Raw genomic sequence first — 15164 nt, forward strand, 5'->3', positions numbered from 1 at the left:
GGCCCGACAGGCCAAGAAACAGCTGTATTACCCTACGGTTGGCAACACTGCTATAATCTAGCACGTTTTATTCTACCTCCTTGTCGACTCTGAATGGATGGATTATTCAATAACTGATACTGAGCTTGAAAATTTTGATAAATATAGAATAAACAGAGATAATAAAATGTGTATTTTGTGTATTTTTGTTTTCTTGATGAAATATGGCATCATATGGGCTTCCTCTATTATACAGTACCTGTTAAATCAACTGTAAACCCATATGACAATTTTGCTTCGATGCATTTAATTATCTATCTATCTAAACTCGTTCTTATTTTTCGTTTGACGAATAGAGAACTTTTTTTTAATTAAGATAATCTAGGAGCCGTGATTGGCATACGCGTGTAGCACGTAGCACTGATTATATTATAATAATGTACATGTACATGAGACTATTGATAAAATGATAGAGATAGTTAGATTTTATGCTAGAATTTGCCTAAAATCCCCAAATCTTAGCCGTGTCTCCAATTCCCCTAAAAATAAAAATAAAAACTGCTAGATCTAGCAACAAAGCTGATGTGTTAGCGACACAAACATTTGATTACCTACTGAACACGTGGACGGCTGGTGGAGTAAACCTGCAGTTACAGTAAGAACGAGGAAACTGCAGCGGGCGTATTGGTCCATACTGGGCAGTCCCATTTACACCCGACCCCTATTGCTTATATATCCATCCAACCTATGTTTGAAGCTATCCAGCGTATTGGGTTAGTAGTAGAAAATTAAACTTTACTTTATACTCTTCACCACTGAGCGGGCTGTTAGCCGCTTGGTCACGTATCTGTTATGCACTGTACTAGGCTGAGGGCATGCACTTGCTCCAGAATGTATTTGTACCTGCGTCAGTATTGATCAAGCCTGTATACAAGATAAGAGCATAAGCATGGAGGAAACTGCAGCGAGCCTATTGACCCATACTGGGCAGTCCCATTTACACCCAACCCCTATTGTTCATATATCTATTCACCCTATGTTTGAAACTGTCCAGCGTATTTGAGTTAATAAGAACATAAGAAGTTAATTAATGCACAAAGGCAGACCATACCATACAGAAAACTCAGATCAAACAACAATGACCCTACATGGATAAATAATTATCTAAAAAGTATTATTGGACAAAGGAAGGCTATAGGTATAAGGTATTGGCTAGTTGGGTTAAGACCGAGATAAGAAAAGCAAAGAGGAATAATGAACTGAAGGTAGCAAGGGAAGCGAAGTCAAACCCCAAAGGATTCTTTTAACTGCGTTATCCAAGTTAGGTCTCACAAGCTCAAGATATAGTTTTAGGATGACCTTTCTAGTCTTGTAACTAATACTCCTTTGTATGAACCCAAGCACTTTATTAGCCTTGTTTTGAGGAAATACACATTGTTTACTTGGCTTAATATTCCTACTTATCATTGTTCCTAAATCTTTCTCACATTCTGATTTCTCTATAACATCGTTGTTCGTCTGATATCTGGTTTCTCTGTTTACATCTCCTAGACTAAGTACTTTACATTTGTCCACATTGAATTTCATCTGCCATTTTCAAGACAATTCAAAATTTTCTTTTTTAGATATTCCTGTAGTTTTGGAAGGTCTTCGTCAGATATAATTACACGCCCTATTTTAGTGTCATGAGCAAATTTACTTATGTTGCTGTCTACGCCGATATCTTTGTCGTTTATGTATATAATAAGTAATAATGGTCCAAGTACTGAGCCTTGGGGGTACTGTACTCCAAAAGACGTTACTCCAATCGGATATAGTGTCATTAATGCTCACGCGCTGTTTCATGTCCTGTAACCACGCACTAATCCATTTTAGAATATCTCCGCCAATGCCATGAGCCTCCGCTGTTCTTAAATAAATACTTAAAATTATACTAGAAAGTTGTCGTTTCTTTTAATATACCTAAAATACTGTATATCAAAACAATAAGTACGTATAGCAAAAATAAAGAAAATCGACAAACAACTTCTAGTGATAATGATTTCGTAAACATTTACCCATAGAACCAAATAAAACCTGACCTAACACACCCAACCTATGGGTATGTTAGGTCAGGTTCTATGTATTGTCGTTTCCAGTTTTGTGTTTAATATCATGCTAGTGGTGTGTACAACAAAATTCACCCAAATCGCACATTTCCTTCTGGTGATAATGGTTTAGTAAACCTTTACCAAATTATTGGTAAGTTTGGTAAGTATTTGTCCATTGGCTGTTCTCAGGATTTGGAATGAGAATAGGTGTTTTTTTTATGTTTTTCAGTGTGTTTTACTCATATCTGACCTTCATTTCTTGTGCAAATTAGCAGTTTTTGCAAAAAATTTTAATTTAAATTTTTAACAGAAACAGCTATTTGCACAAAAATGGGGGTCAAATTTGAGTAAACTACACAAAAGAAAACCTATTCTCATACCGAATGAACCAAATAACCTAACCTAGAAGGAGTATAACCTCTGGTAAACAAGGTGGGAACCTGAGGATAGCCAATGGACGAATATTAACCCTATGTTTTTCGACGGCTTGTGATGTGTTTCGAATGACTTTGATCTTACCTAACCTATCCTAACCGGTATTATTTTACTTGTCGCCACTAAACGAATCTCGGGAATTTTATAGTTGCAATTAGTAATTTTGACAATTCTAAGACACCTTTCTTCAATGGCATTCCTGGCGCAAATTACGTATAGTGAAATCTTTAACGTTTTATTATGTATGTTTGTATGTGGCGGTACACACCCAGAACATTGAATGACTGTGGAGTTCCCCAGTTAGGTTAAGTTAGGTTTTGTTGGTTAGGTTAGATTCCAAACTTTCTTTTATGGTTTTCGATGTGTTTTGAAAAATGTTTTAAGTTGATTTTTATATCAAATCTCTAGATTTTGAGATGGGGGGGGGCTTATTTCAGAAACTATTGATCAGTGCCAGAAATGAAGGTCAAATTCGTTCATAACACTTCAAAAACCATTGGAAAAACATAGTTTTACATCGATTTCGTATAGTGACAACGAGTGAAATTTTACCCCCTAACCTAACCTAGTCTAACCGGGGGCTTTGCCTCCCCCAATTTCTCCCATTGTGAAACAGTCATGGATGTAATTCTCCGAAGTTACAAACCGTGACTCATATATTGCAGTTATGTGTGTACTGTCCTGTATTATCTCAATTGGGGATAATGCTGCTTCATTGGGGGGGGGCTTTTGACCCTAACTGTACAGTGTATATTAATGGTGAAAGGTTTGCTGATCATTTAATACTAAAATAAGACACCTTTTCATTTCCAGGAAACAGAAGCAGATGTCACAGAAAAAGAAGTTGAATAAACTGCCCAAGATGGCAAAAAAAATGAAAAAAGATGATGCAGTTGGACTAACCTCTGAATTTCCTGTTGTAGAAGAAACTTTCAAGCCAAAAGTCAAGATACCTCTAACCAAAAAAGCAAACAATATTTTAGTAACACAGAAAATGAATAGCCCTTTAATAGGCAAAAGGAGTTCTGTGAATCTGAAAAGTAAACAAGATATATTTGGGCTAAAGAAAATGGACAGTATCACTGTAAGCTTCTGTAACAAATTAACCCCACAAAAGGGCGGTGTGTGTACGCTAAGGTATGTTGATAAATGTAAGGTAAGTACGTACTGTACTGTACAGTAATGAGAATCAATTAAGGTTAAAAATCTTAATTTTAATTATCACTCGCTAGAAATAGTTATGTAGAAGAAAAAATGATACTTGTTCACAGGAGTTATTGAATGCCCATGATGTCCTGGATAATTTATATTTAACCTCTTTCAGTACAGTATAACTACATTACAGTAGACCTTTGCCATTCGCAAGGGTTGGGTTCCAAGAAATGGCACGAATTGGCAGAACCTCGAATAGCAACTTATACTACCTTAGTGCACTACTGTATACCCATACCAAACAACTGACCAGCCGTGGCAGTACTCATCCCCTCTTTTAACTTATCTAATAAAAAAAACTTTCTTTGTCAGGGTCATCACTGGCTTCTGCCTTTTACATTTCACCCCACTAGCACTGACACTAGGCAGTCTTTTAAGGGCCATTTTACACAGAAACACTAAAGTTTTGAGAGTACAACATGAGATGCTGTGTGGGGTGACTCGTGCTGTGGGAAAGGCTTGCAAGCTAGCCACCATAGTCACCTTCTGCTTACCACGAATCGCAAACTAGTGAATAGCAAGGGTCTACTGTGTATACAGTATTTGGCCTTCCAAGTAAAAAATAATTTATATTAATTTGTTTTTAAGATTTTATCTACTGTACTCGTGTTTTAAATAATTAAGATACAGTACAGGTAATATATATACAGTATATATATATATATATATATATATATATATATATATATATATATATATATATATATATATATATATATATATATATATATATATATATATATATATATATATATATATATATATATATATATATATATATATATATATATATATATATATATATATATATATATATATATATATATATACACACACTCCACTCCTCGACTTACAACCACCTGGACATATGACCGCCTCAGTCGTACCAAAAAATTTTCAAATTACTGTACATATTTTCGAGTCCCAACGTTAGTGATTGCGCTGTATACTGACAAGATTTTCGTTTGTAATTCCCTTTAAAATGGCTGGCATGCTTAAAAGTGAGAGTTTTGTGGTGCTGAGAAGAAAAAGAGACACTCAATTTAGATTATCTATATTATTTTCGCATTTTCGACTTACGACCTGGATTTGGGTCCATAACCCCGTCGTAAGTCGAGGAGTGGCTATATATATATATATATATATATATATATATATATATATATATATATATATATATATATATATATATATATATATATATATATATATATATATATATATATATATATATATATATATATATATATATAGTATATATATATATATATATATATATATATATATATATATATATATATATATATATATATATATATATATATATATATATATATATATATATATATATATATATATATATATATATATATATATATATATATATATATATATTGAGCTTACAAAATTTGTAATACTGTTTATATTTTGTAACAACAAAACTTAAGAGGGGTACAAATTATTTTATTTTTTTTACTTTATATATGTATATTGCAAATTTCGTAAGCTTAAGAAGACAGCATCTGCTGGCAAGTACAGTACTGTATACAGTTATATTGTACTATACAGTACTGTAGTATATTTTATTTACTTACAATATATTTATGTGTACAGGTGCTTGCATTAATAAATACTGTACTGTACAGCTGTGTCTGTTGGACTGCAGTTAAGCTGCTCTGTGTGAGATGCACAGTTTAGACTCTCAGCAAACTTTCACCAGTACTTGGAAATCCTTCAAACCCGGAAACGCTCTGCATTAATTATTCGGCCTAACAGAGAGATTACTGTATTTTAGAATATAGTGCATTTTTTCCTTTTTTAAGAAATTTTAGTTATGCTTTGCAAATTTTGATAATGACTTGGTTATCATGTGGTCTATCTTTGAGTATCAACTTGTGAGGTTAAAACATGGGTTAGTGAAATGGTCTTGGTGTTCAAGTCTTGTCGAGCATCATGCAGGTCCAGGGATCACTGTACTGTACTGCAGTTAACTGTTTGTATTCTAGGGATCTGTAAAGGAACAAATTATTTCTGAATACAGTGCAGGGTATACTCCCACCCCCCTTTTAATGTATTTGGATGTACAGTACTGTACAGTATTCATAAAAGTGCATACTGTACTGAAAAGTGTATACTGTACTGTATTATTATTATTATTTCCTCCACTTTTTTTCAGGAACATCGTTGTTTACTGCAGAAGTAAAACTTCAGCTGAAAAGTTAAAAGTTGATCTGCAAAATTTCAATTCAGAGCATGGGTCAACATTCAACATTTATTCCAAATTCAACACTAAGCGTTTCATGTAAGCATTATATGTAACTGAAAAATATCTACAGGTAATTATATCTTTTCTAGTTGTATAGTGGAAGTGCATATCATGAGGAACTATCTGTACTTGATCAGCAAGGAAATACAGTGCAGTAAATAATTAAATTTATATTTGTACATAGAGTACTGTACTATCCCAGGAGTCGGTACCTATACTGTACAGTACATAAGGGGTTGCAGGTGCATGAAAGACTTGTGTTTAAAAAAAGGAGGGGTGTAACTGCAGCATGTTGTGGTACACTTGGGTAGCATATGGCCACTGTTTGGTATGAGAGGGCTTAAACTGGTTCACTACATAACTTGAGTTTCATTGCTTGTTATGTACACTCTTAAGACTAAAGTCGTGGACAGCCACACGGAATCTACACGAGTGACCTCCAGCAATGAGGAAAATCATAAGTTAAAATTTTTATATGCTATAAATAAAATAAGTTTAGTAAGTTTAAAAATTTAAATAAAATAAATTCAAACAATTTAAAAATCACATGTAATTAAGTAAGTACCCCTATTGCAGTTAAAAATTTCTGTATTACCAGAGGTCACTAATGTAGGTTCTGTGCAGCTGTCCAGAAATTTAGTCCTAGAGTGTATCTGTGCCAACAAATTTAAATATAATAGAAACCGTATTGATTACGAATTGCTACTCACAATCAGCTAGATCAAAACCAGTTCACAGAGGACAGAAAAAAAATATTTGAGTAAATTCAAATTATTAATGTAGTTTAACCCTTTAACTGCTATTCCCCAGACCAGACTGTTGCGGTTTACTGTAAACATTTGCGTTTTGGTAGTACGTACTGTACTTGCTATTCTTGCAGCATTTGTGGGCAAATTGTCTTAATTTTCCACTTCATTCTAGCATACTATGGGTGCTAAATATCTCCAGCCATAATAACTAACCTGGGAGGAACTTTCCATGCTCCCTCAAGGCCATAACTCTCACTTGCTCTTAGACAATGTCTGAATCAATACACTTATTACTGCTGTCCCAATTTTGGTGTAAGTTTATATCTGGGAAAATGTTTCAAGGATTTTAATTCTACTATTTACTAATAATTCTAGTATTTACTGATTAAGAAAGGAACAGTGTAAGTGCATAAAATAGAACATAAGAGAGACAATACAAATTTTTGAACTGAAATGTATTATTGTGTGTAAAAGTTGTTGGCAATGCTACAGTGCTGCCAGCCATAACTACGACAGTCTAGGCCAGCCATCACAAGTCTTTCTCCCATAAGTTTTTTTTCTTCATAATTTGTGTTTTTATATTACAGTATATGGAAGTAATCTAGAAATTTAAAAACAAAATCATATGCTTGTGGAGGGCACTTTTCCAGAGTACATTTAGCAGCTAGAAGGTTAATAAGTGTGTAGCGCATATCTAATTATTATTCTCTTATACTGTATTTATTAATGCTGATTTCTATGACTTTTCAGATTATATGTGACTGGCTTAGCATCAACTGTGACTGACAAAGACCTTATGAACTCTTTTGTCAAAGCCAAAAGTGTCCACATAGCACAAACTTATAAAGGAAACAAGCCATTCAGGTAAGAGTATTTACTGTTGTTCTTAGTGAGTGAATGCATTACCACAATAGCAGTTTGCAATTTATAAAACTCCTTGCCAATGTACTGTATATATCTTAAATGATGTGCACGCATCATGTGAAGCAAAGCAAAACAAAAATCATATGTTGGTCAACACTTCCACCAAAGATTATTTGTAAGTTATTGTAGTTTTGAACTATTTAAATATGCTAGAATACTTCACAGTTGCTGTGCCGTAGGCTATATGAATAGAAAAAATGGACAGCACAAATCTTTACCATTTTATTGCATGCCAAAGGTTGAAAAATGAAGATGTGTTGCTTGGATCACTTTCCCCCATTAGGGGGATTAGGCCCAAGCAAAATGCAGGGCCTAATTGAATGTCTAATTGAATGTTAAATCCTGGACATGACTCCACACAAAATAGTCATAAGCTTCAAGTGATTTGTAGGCTTCCATCTACTTTTTTGTAAACACACAAGGATTATCCACCAGATATTCAGTCACGTCTCTCCATGAAATGTTGAGAACCTTCGTGATATCTTTCTACCACTCCCTCTCAGAGATGGCGATTGGATTTGGCAACCTCTCTCCACTTTATTGCAGGATTAACTTTGATAAATAGTTCAATTTACCTGCATTCCCAAGGTTAAGACAATATTTACAATTTATTCAACTCAACTGCATTTATGACAGTGTATATCTTACAGTAACATGCTTTAGGCCACATTTTTTGCCTCACACAATGCATGTGCACATCGTTTACCTCCAGCTGTTACATCATGCAGCAACAGGTCTATAGCCTGATGCTTGGCTCAAGTGACTCAAGTATGGTTAGACAAGCCTACTGGTTGAAATACAGGTTTCTATAATTGTGGCTCTGGTACAAAGAATCATTTCTAAGTCAATCCCATTTGTTCCAGTCACCTTAAGGAAGGATGTGGGTTTGTCTAACATTGTGAATAACGTAACTTAGATACCAATGTACTGTATATTAACCAAACTTTGGTATGTCACAGAAAGAGCTTTGTGCACTTTTATAACCACCATAATGTAATCTGTTTTCATTATTCGGGGTTATGTTCCCTGAACTTTGATGTGAAGTGGATTTGGCAACCATGATTCGCAAACAGTTGTTGTTTATTCATAAAAATGTTTTGTTAAATAAGATGGAATATTTTGTAAAGGTGTTTTTTAAAAGCTATGTATATTAACAAACAACTCTCCAAATTATTATCATAAATAGTTTACTTTGAAAACAATGGGAAGAAAATTGTAAAAGTATCCTTCAAAAGGCTAATCCAGAATTGAATTAGCTACAAATACAGAAATATCTCCTATAGCTGGAATCTTCCATCCCTGGAACTTTCCAATATACAGTGAACCCTCACTTTACGCGGTTAATTCAACCCACGGCAGCCCGCGTAAAGTGAACAACATAACATATGGGATTAATTGAAATAGAGACCGGGCCGACCCCCAAACTCCACTTTTTCAGACACAATACCTACGTTGTAGTAAAAATAACTTCTTAATTTTTTGATGGTATGCACACACAATTAATAATTAAGAGAAATATCAATAATATTAGGTTTTTTAACACTTACATTCGTAGAAAAGATGGCTGGGCACACGGGGATGGGGGGTTGGTTCCGAGGCAGAGGGCAGATTATTGGCCTTCACCTGTATCACTTGTATCAATTGTATCACTATCCACCACAGGCTTGCAGGGCCTCTTTGTCAAACCCCTCAAAGTCCATATAAGTCCATATCCTCACTATCATTATCACTATCACTGACTTGGGCCGGCTGTGGTGGGTGGCGGGTGAAGAACTCGGTAATGTTTTGATGACTGGGTGACCTTGTGCGCACCCTGCTCGCGCCGCTTACACAACATGGTGGGAGGTTTGGATCCAAAAATAGCACAGCTCGCCAGCCGCTCGCCAGCCGCTCTCCGCGTAAAGGGGTACACGCACCGCGGAATGTGAGCATTCCAGTTTCGGCAGGGTACTGCGTAAACGTGGAAACACGGAATGTGGGACTGCGTAAATTCAACCAAAAAGGTAGAAAAGTACACTTACATTGAGGTGTGTATGTAGAAGGCTCCTGGATGATGATGATGGTAATTAGAATGGGGGTGGAGGAGAAGGAATAAGAGAAGGCATTGGGGTGGAAGAGAAGTCACCACATGGTGCCATTTCACCCATAAAATTTTAGTTCTCTTGGTGTAATTCAAGATTATTTTCTTTAAATCAACACTACACTGCATTATATATTGTCAATATGTAAAATAAATTTCAAAATGACCAATAATTTGCTTGCAAACAGAAAAAAAGCATTTAGTTGAAGAGAGTCTCAATCAAGATGTTACCTCCACTGAAAAGACACAAAGACTGACGCCTGTATGCTGTGTTGGCAGGCTGGATGGCGTGCCACAAACTAGTGACCCTACCTTCAATTATGTTCAATAATTGTTAAAATGACTAAAAAAATTAATATTAAACCTTTAAAATTTTTGATTAGTATAAACTTCTTGATATTTGCTAAAATGGTAAGGAATTTAAGCCCTAGAACCGATTACTGTATTGGCGGACTAATACTACAGCTGGTGGACCGCCAAATGCAAGCGAAAACATGTTCAGGTTGGCTCGTAAGAAACTCGTTAATCAAGGGATTGTTCGTTAACCGAAGTTAAGAATCTTATGGAAGGTAACTCGTTAACCGAGGGACCACTGTATTTTTTATTAAAATTTGTATTTACTGTGAATAATTATTATTATTACTATAACTATTACATTTTTGCCCCCCAGGCCCCGATGTGGTCAGTGACCTGTGCCCGGGTGGGCTAATACCCGTAAAAAAAAAGACCCACAAAACAAAATTTCAGTTTTCAGAGCTTTTCGGTTTTCGGATAAAGGGTTGTCAACCTGTACCAGCATACACTTAGGGTAACCTACAATAACATGGTAAACATCACTTGTATCACATACTAGTCATTTAGATGTGTTAATAGATGATAAGGATAATAAATTGGGGTAAATAATTACAAAAAGTAGAGAGAATTAATTACACACAGATATTGGCTGTTTAAAACTGAGGTGTAGGCCACCAAGGTGCGACTAAAAGCAAAACAAAGTGGTCAGTCAAACCTTCCAGTTTCTAAACTAATCGGGTTAAAAAATACCTGGTTTCCTGGAAGCCAGATAAATGTTCTGGTATCTATTGAGTGTTTTCAGTTTCAAGTACTGTACTGTACATTATACCATTCTTTTTTCAGAATTGGCCACATATTTTTTACTAATGAAGATGACGTTGATGAAGAATTGGCTGTGAAAAACCGTCGTATCAATGATGCATATGTCCATGTTACAAAAGATAGTTCTACAATCCGAAAGAGACCACTTGCCCAAGGTGTAGACAGTTCACCTGCAAAAAGAGCAAAAGTATGTACTGTAATGACTACTTTCTAGCTAAATCAGCTAGCCCTGTAACTACTAATACAGTACTCACTCCCAGAGAAAACTTTTCTAACTTGTGTTGACACGCGTAAGGTGTTAACCCCAAGATTTCCAGGAATCCTCACCTTAGGTGACTGAGCTATCTTCAAGAAATATTTACAGTAAAAATAGAAAGCCAGAGATGGTGTTCTGTTGTAGTTCAAATGTACTGGAGTCCCTATGAATAGAAGGTAACTGATGTAACCTGTTTTAGCTTATATCATGTACAGTAAATACAGTCTTTCTATTGAAACTTAGAATAGTAGTTAATAGAGGGGGCAGGATATACACTTAACTCCCCTTTAATTATAACTGGTCTTTTGTTTATTGAAAGTGCCAATTTTTTAATGAAATCACTAGCCCTCAAAACACTATAAAGTCAAGGACCTGAGAATAGGAAAATAAAAAATCACAAATACATCGTATATCCTTTAGTTGTAACACTTCCTAAACCCTGTAATTCTCCATCACCATATGTACAATCTGGGTATTGTATAGGAAAAGGATAAGGCAGCAAATGAACATTCCCATACTGCTCTAGGCTCCTCAAGGTGTGAGGGATCATCACTAGTACACTACTATGCAAAATCATTTCAGAATTGTGGTCAGAGGATTTAGTAGGTTGAACAAATACTTAGGATCATCAAACATAAGTGTCTTAAAAGTCATTAGATTAGTCAAAGTTTGAACTCTATCGTAGCTTTAATTGGTAGCCAGTGCAATTCGATCAAGAAGGGGTAGTGGGCGTCCTCGGTGGGAGAACTTTCTTCAGTAGATAATTAGGTAGGTGATCCATGAAAAGTTATCCAAGTGAATGCTAACAAATCCACCTATACCCTTTTTATCATGAAATTCCCACCAGTATGTGTGTATATGCAGTATATGATTTTGATATACAATATGTTGGTACAGTATATCTTTACATAATCTGTGTTTTTATTTGTCTCATATCTGTTGTTAACCTTAAAGCAAACATCATTTGATCCATTTCTTACAACTCCTAAGTGAGAAGGGTTACCCTAACCAAGGGCATCGATGTGACTTGTGGCTAACTCAAAAAGTCTTCTACAGCACAAAAACACTTCCAGTGTTGCCTGGCACAGCATTATTGTATCTAATTTACCTAATGGCCACCTCCACCTAGATGGAAAGAGGCTAGTGGCCTATGTAGGATCCCCCAGTTGTTCTTGATAGTCTTGTTAATGGCTATGAACCCATGTCACTAATTAAGAGGTCTAGAGCACTATCAAGTGGCACTGTGACACCTCTCGTCATTGTTATAAACATTGATTTGTATTTATACAATACAGTACTGTATATATGTATATTGTTTTTAATCTTTACAGCTTGATGTAGAGAAGAAAAAAGGGGGTGATGAAGAAGACAGTGATGAGGAAGAGAACAGTGATGATGACGAGAACAATGATGATGAAGAGGACAGTGATGATGAAGAGGACAGTGATGATGAAGAGGACAGTGATGATGAAGAGGACAATGATGATGAAGAGGATAGTGATGGTGAAGAAGACAGTGATGATGAAGAGGACAATGATGATGAAGAGGATAAGGATGTTTAAGAGGATGTTGGTGAGTGGGAATTTGTGCTGAAGAAGTAGATGATGAAGAGGACAATGAAAAATGTTGACCAAGATGTTGAGGCTAAAACTGAAAAAGGAAAAGTGAAAGATGACATTGAGGAGTTGATAATGAGATAAGAAAGGTAAAGGAAGAGAAGAGTGAAATGGATGAAAACAAAATTAATATGAGGTTCTGTTGCATTGTTTTGACATACTGGTGGACCCAGAACCTCAGTGACTTGAGGGACGAAAAAATAAGAATAAAAATAAAACAAAAATAAAAAGGGAAAAGGTTATATTAATCTACACCACAAAGATGCTGAAGTCTTTAAATGTACCCAAACCACCAAATGCATTAAAGTGAATGATGGTCAGAATAACAATAAATGCGAAATACATGTCTTGGGTTATAATGGTATTAATAACCCCCAAAATTTGTACACTAGACTTGGTGATGAAAGTGCTAAAAGAAGGGTGTTCAACAATTTTGATCAATTTGTATATTGGATAGTTTATCAACCACTTTACATATACAGTACTGTACTTTTAAAATAACTCCAAATATATTCAGGTCAAAGTTAAAAGATATAAAAAACAAGTAACTTTTACAAGATTCATATTACATTATAAGATAATTTCGTAAACAAAGTTTCATGAGTTGAAATGTCTCGGTTCTACCAGTTTAGAATCGCTGCTTCTTTTTCCGATCAAAGAACTTGAGCAATGTTTGGTGTGATAAGTACTTGGATGGGTAACTGACTGGCCCTAAGAACACCAGGTGCTGCTGGCATATGGTAGTTTTACCTTAAATGGATATACTTAGCTACATGTTTTACTTTTCTTGGCTGGACAAATGGTCATAAAACATTGATCAGGAGTCATCTTGATATTTATTTTCATCCCATTGGGTTAGGTTTAGTTAGATTGGTTAGGTTAACTTCATCCACCCTAACCTAATCCAACCTTATCAGCCTACCTGAACCTAATCTGCTAGAGGAAAAAATAAACATAGTATGTCATGTGACTCACAACTGGCAATTATAAATTCTAAATAAAAAAAATAGTTCCACCCCTTTGGCCCTTAGTCTGGTGTTTGCTAAGAGACTTCTCTGAAAATAATTACTTATTTGCGATGCTACTTTCTTAGCTATTTAAATGGTTGATTTTGATTCAGGGAACTGTATTAATAATGGTGTCACATTCACTCGGTATAGGTTTTTCAACTGAATTTAAAAACAGAAAGTGGTTGCATGTTTCATAACTATTACAGTGTGCAGTTAAGTTAGCATATATCAGACTGAAACATATTGGCATCACTTTTTTGACAAGTAGATGTCCTCTGGAACTGTCTTTGTTAAAAATGAGAGGGTTTTCAAATCCAAGATCTGAATCACAATAGTGGGGAACAAACACCAAAACCACTGTATTCATCTAAACTAATAAGGAGTATGGTGGCCATGCTAGAACATTTAGCCCCTGCTTGCACCAGCCATCATAGGATGGTTGAGTTTGACCAGCATAGTGTGTTAGTACCAGAGAGCATTATATGCAATTTTATGAGGGGAACATATACTATGAAACAACCTTGCAAAGGAATGTCAACAAGGTTTTACATCGGGATGCTCTTGCTTACCGCAAGATCCAAGAGTGTGATGGCAATATTGATAATATACAGTATATCTATACTTTGTCAAGGCTTTTGCACTGTACCTCATAAAAGGGTGAAATTAAACTGGAACTATGAAATTTGGGGGAATCATCCTAGCATGGATCAGAGAATTTCTTGGTGAACGCAAGCAGTGTTGTGTGTGGTGATTAATGGTATGAAATCAGTACGTGTACCCATGACGTCTCCCTACAGTGAATTGCATGGACTTGTAACTGCAGTTGATCTCCTTCAGAGGAGATTAAATGATGTTATTATATGTGATTCTCAATCTGCCCTCCAGGTCCTCTCTTCTCCTAAGCCTAGATGTTTCCCTTTAATTCAACATATGTTATGTCTATTAGCATTACCCCATGAGAATTCTCCTGTCATACATTTTTTGTGGATTTCATTTCTTGTTGCAATAACAATCAGTGACACTGTTGACCTCGCTAAAAGTGCCCTCCCTGGTGCTGGGGCTACACCCTCCTTCCTCTGATACCGAAAGAGAATATGTTACCACTCTTCTCGCATTAGGTTAGGATACAGAATTATCTGGCAAGTATCTGAGGCGGGGGACGACCCACACTTCTCTTCCTGTCTGACAACTGACAAGCGCTATGCGCTGGGTCGGTTTGGTTGCAGCTATTAGGATACAATGACTGGCAACACCACCTCAGTTGGTTCCTCACTTAGTCAAGTGCCAGTGGCCCACCTTTAGAGTGCATTAGAACCTAGAGGTGGCTCATGTTAAATTATTGAAAATATACAAATTCACTCAACCCCATCCCTCCTTTAGCACTCACAGGTGCAGACGTCTTGACACTTGAGTCAAACACGGGCAGTTACA

General features: G+C 35.7%; 1 protein-coding gene across 1 annotated transcript; it reads left to right on the forward strand.

Moving 5' to 3' along the window:
• The first annotated feature begins 574 nt into the window (after window positions 1-574).
• LOC121867923 (flap endonuclease 1-like) lies at window positions 575-13070 on the forward strand. Its single transcript, XM_042368063.1, has 6 exons — window positions 575-752; window positions 3318-3641; window positions 5893-6018; window positions 7482-7595; window positions 10873-11038; window positions 12439-13070. The coding sequence occupies exons 1-6, from the start codon at window positions 727-729 to the stop codon at window positions 12667-12669; spliced, it is 987 nt and encodes a 328-aa protein (XP_042223997.1). The 5' UTR covers window positions 575-726; the 3' UTR covers window positions 12670-13070.
• The last annotated feature ends 2094 nt before the right edge of the window (window positions 13071-15164 follow it).

Source organism: Homarus americanus, unplaced genomic scaffold (assembly GCF_018991925.1).
Source record: "Homarus americanus isolate GMGI-L3 unplaced genomic scaffold, GMGI_Hamer_2.0 scaffold37032, whole genome shotgun sequence".
Lineage (NCBI taxonomy): Eukaryota > Metazoa > Arthropoda > Malacostraca > Decapoda > Nephropidae > Homarus > Homarus americanus.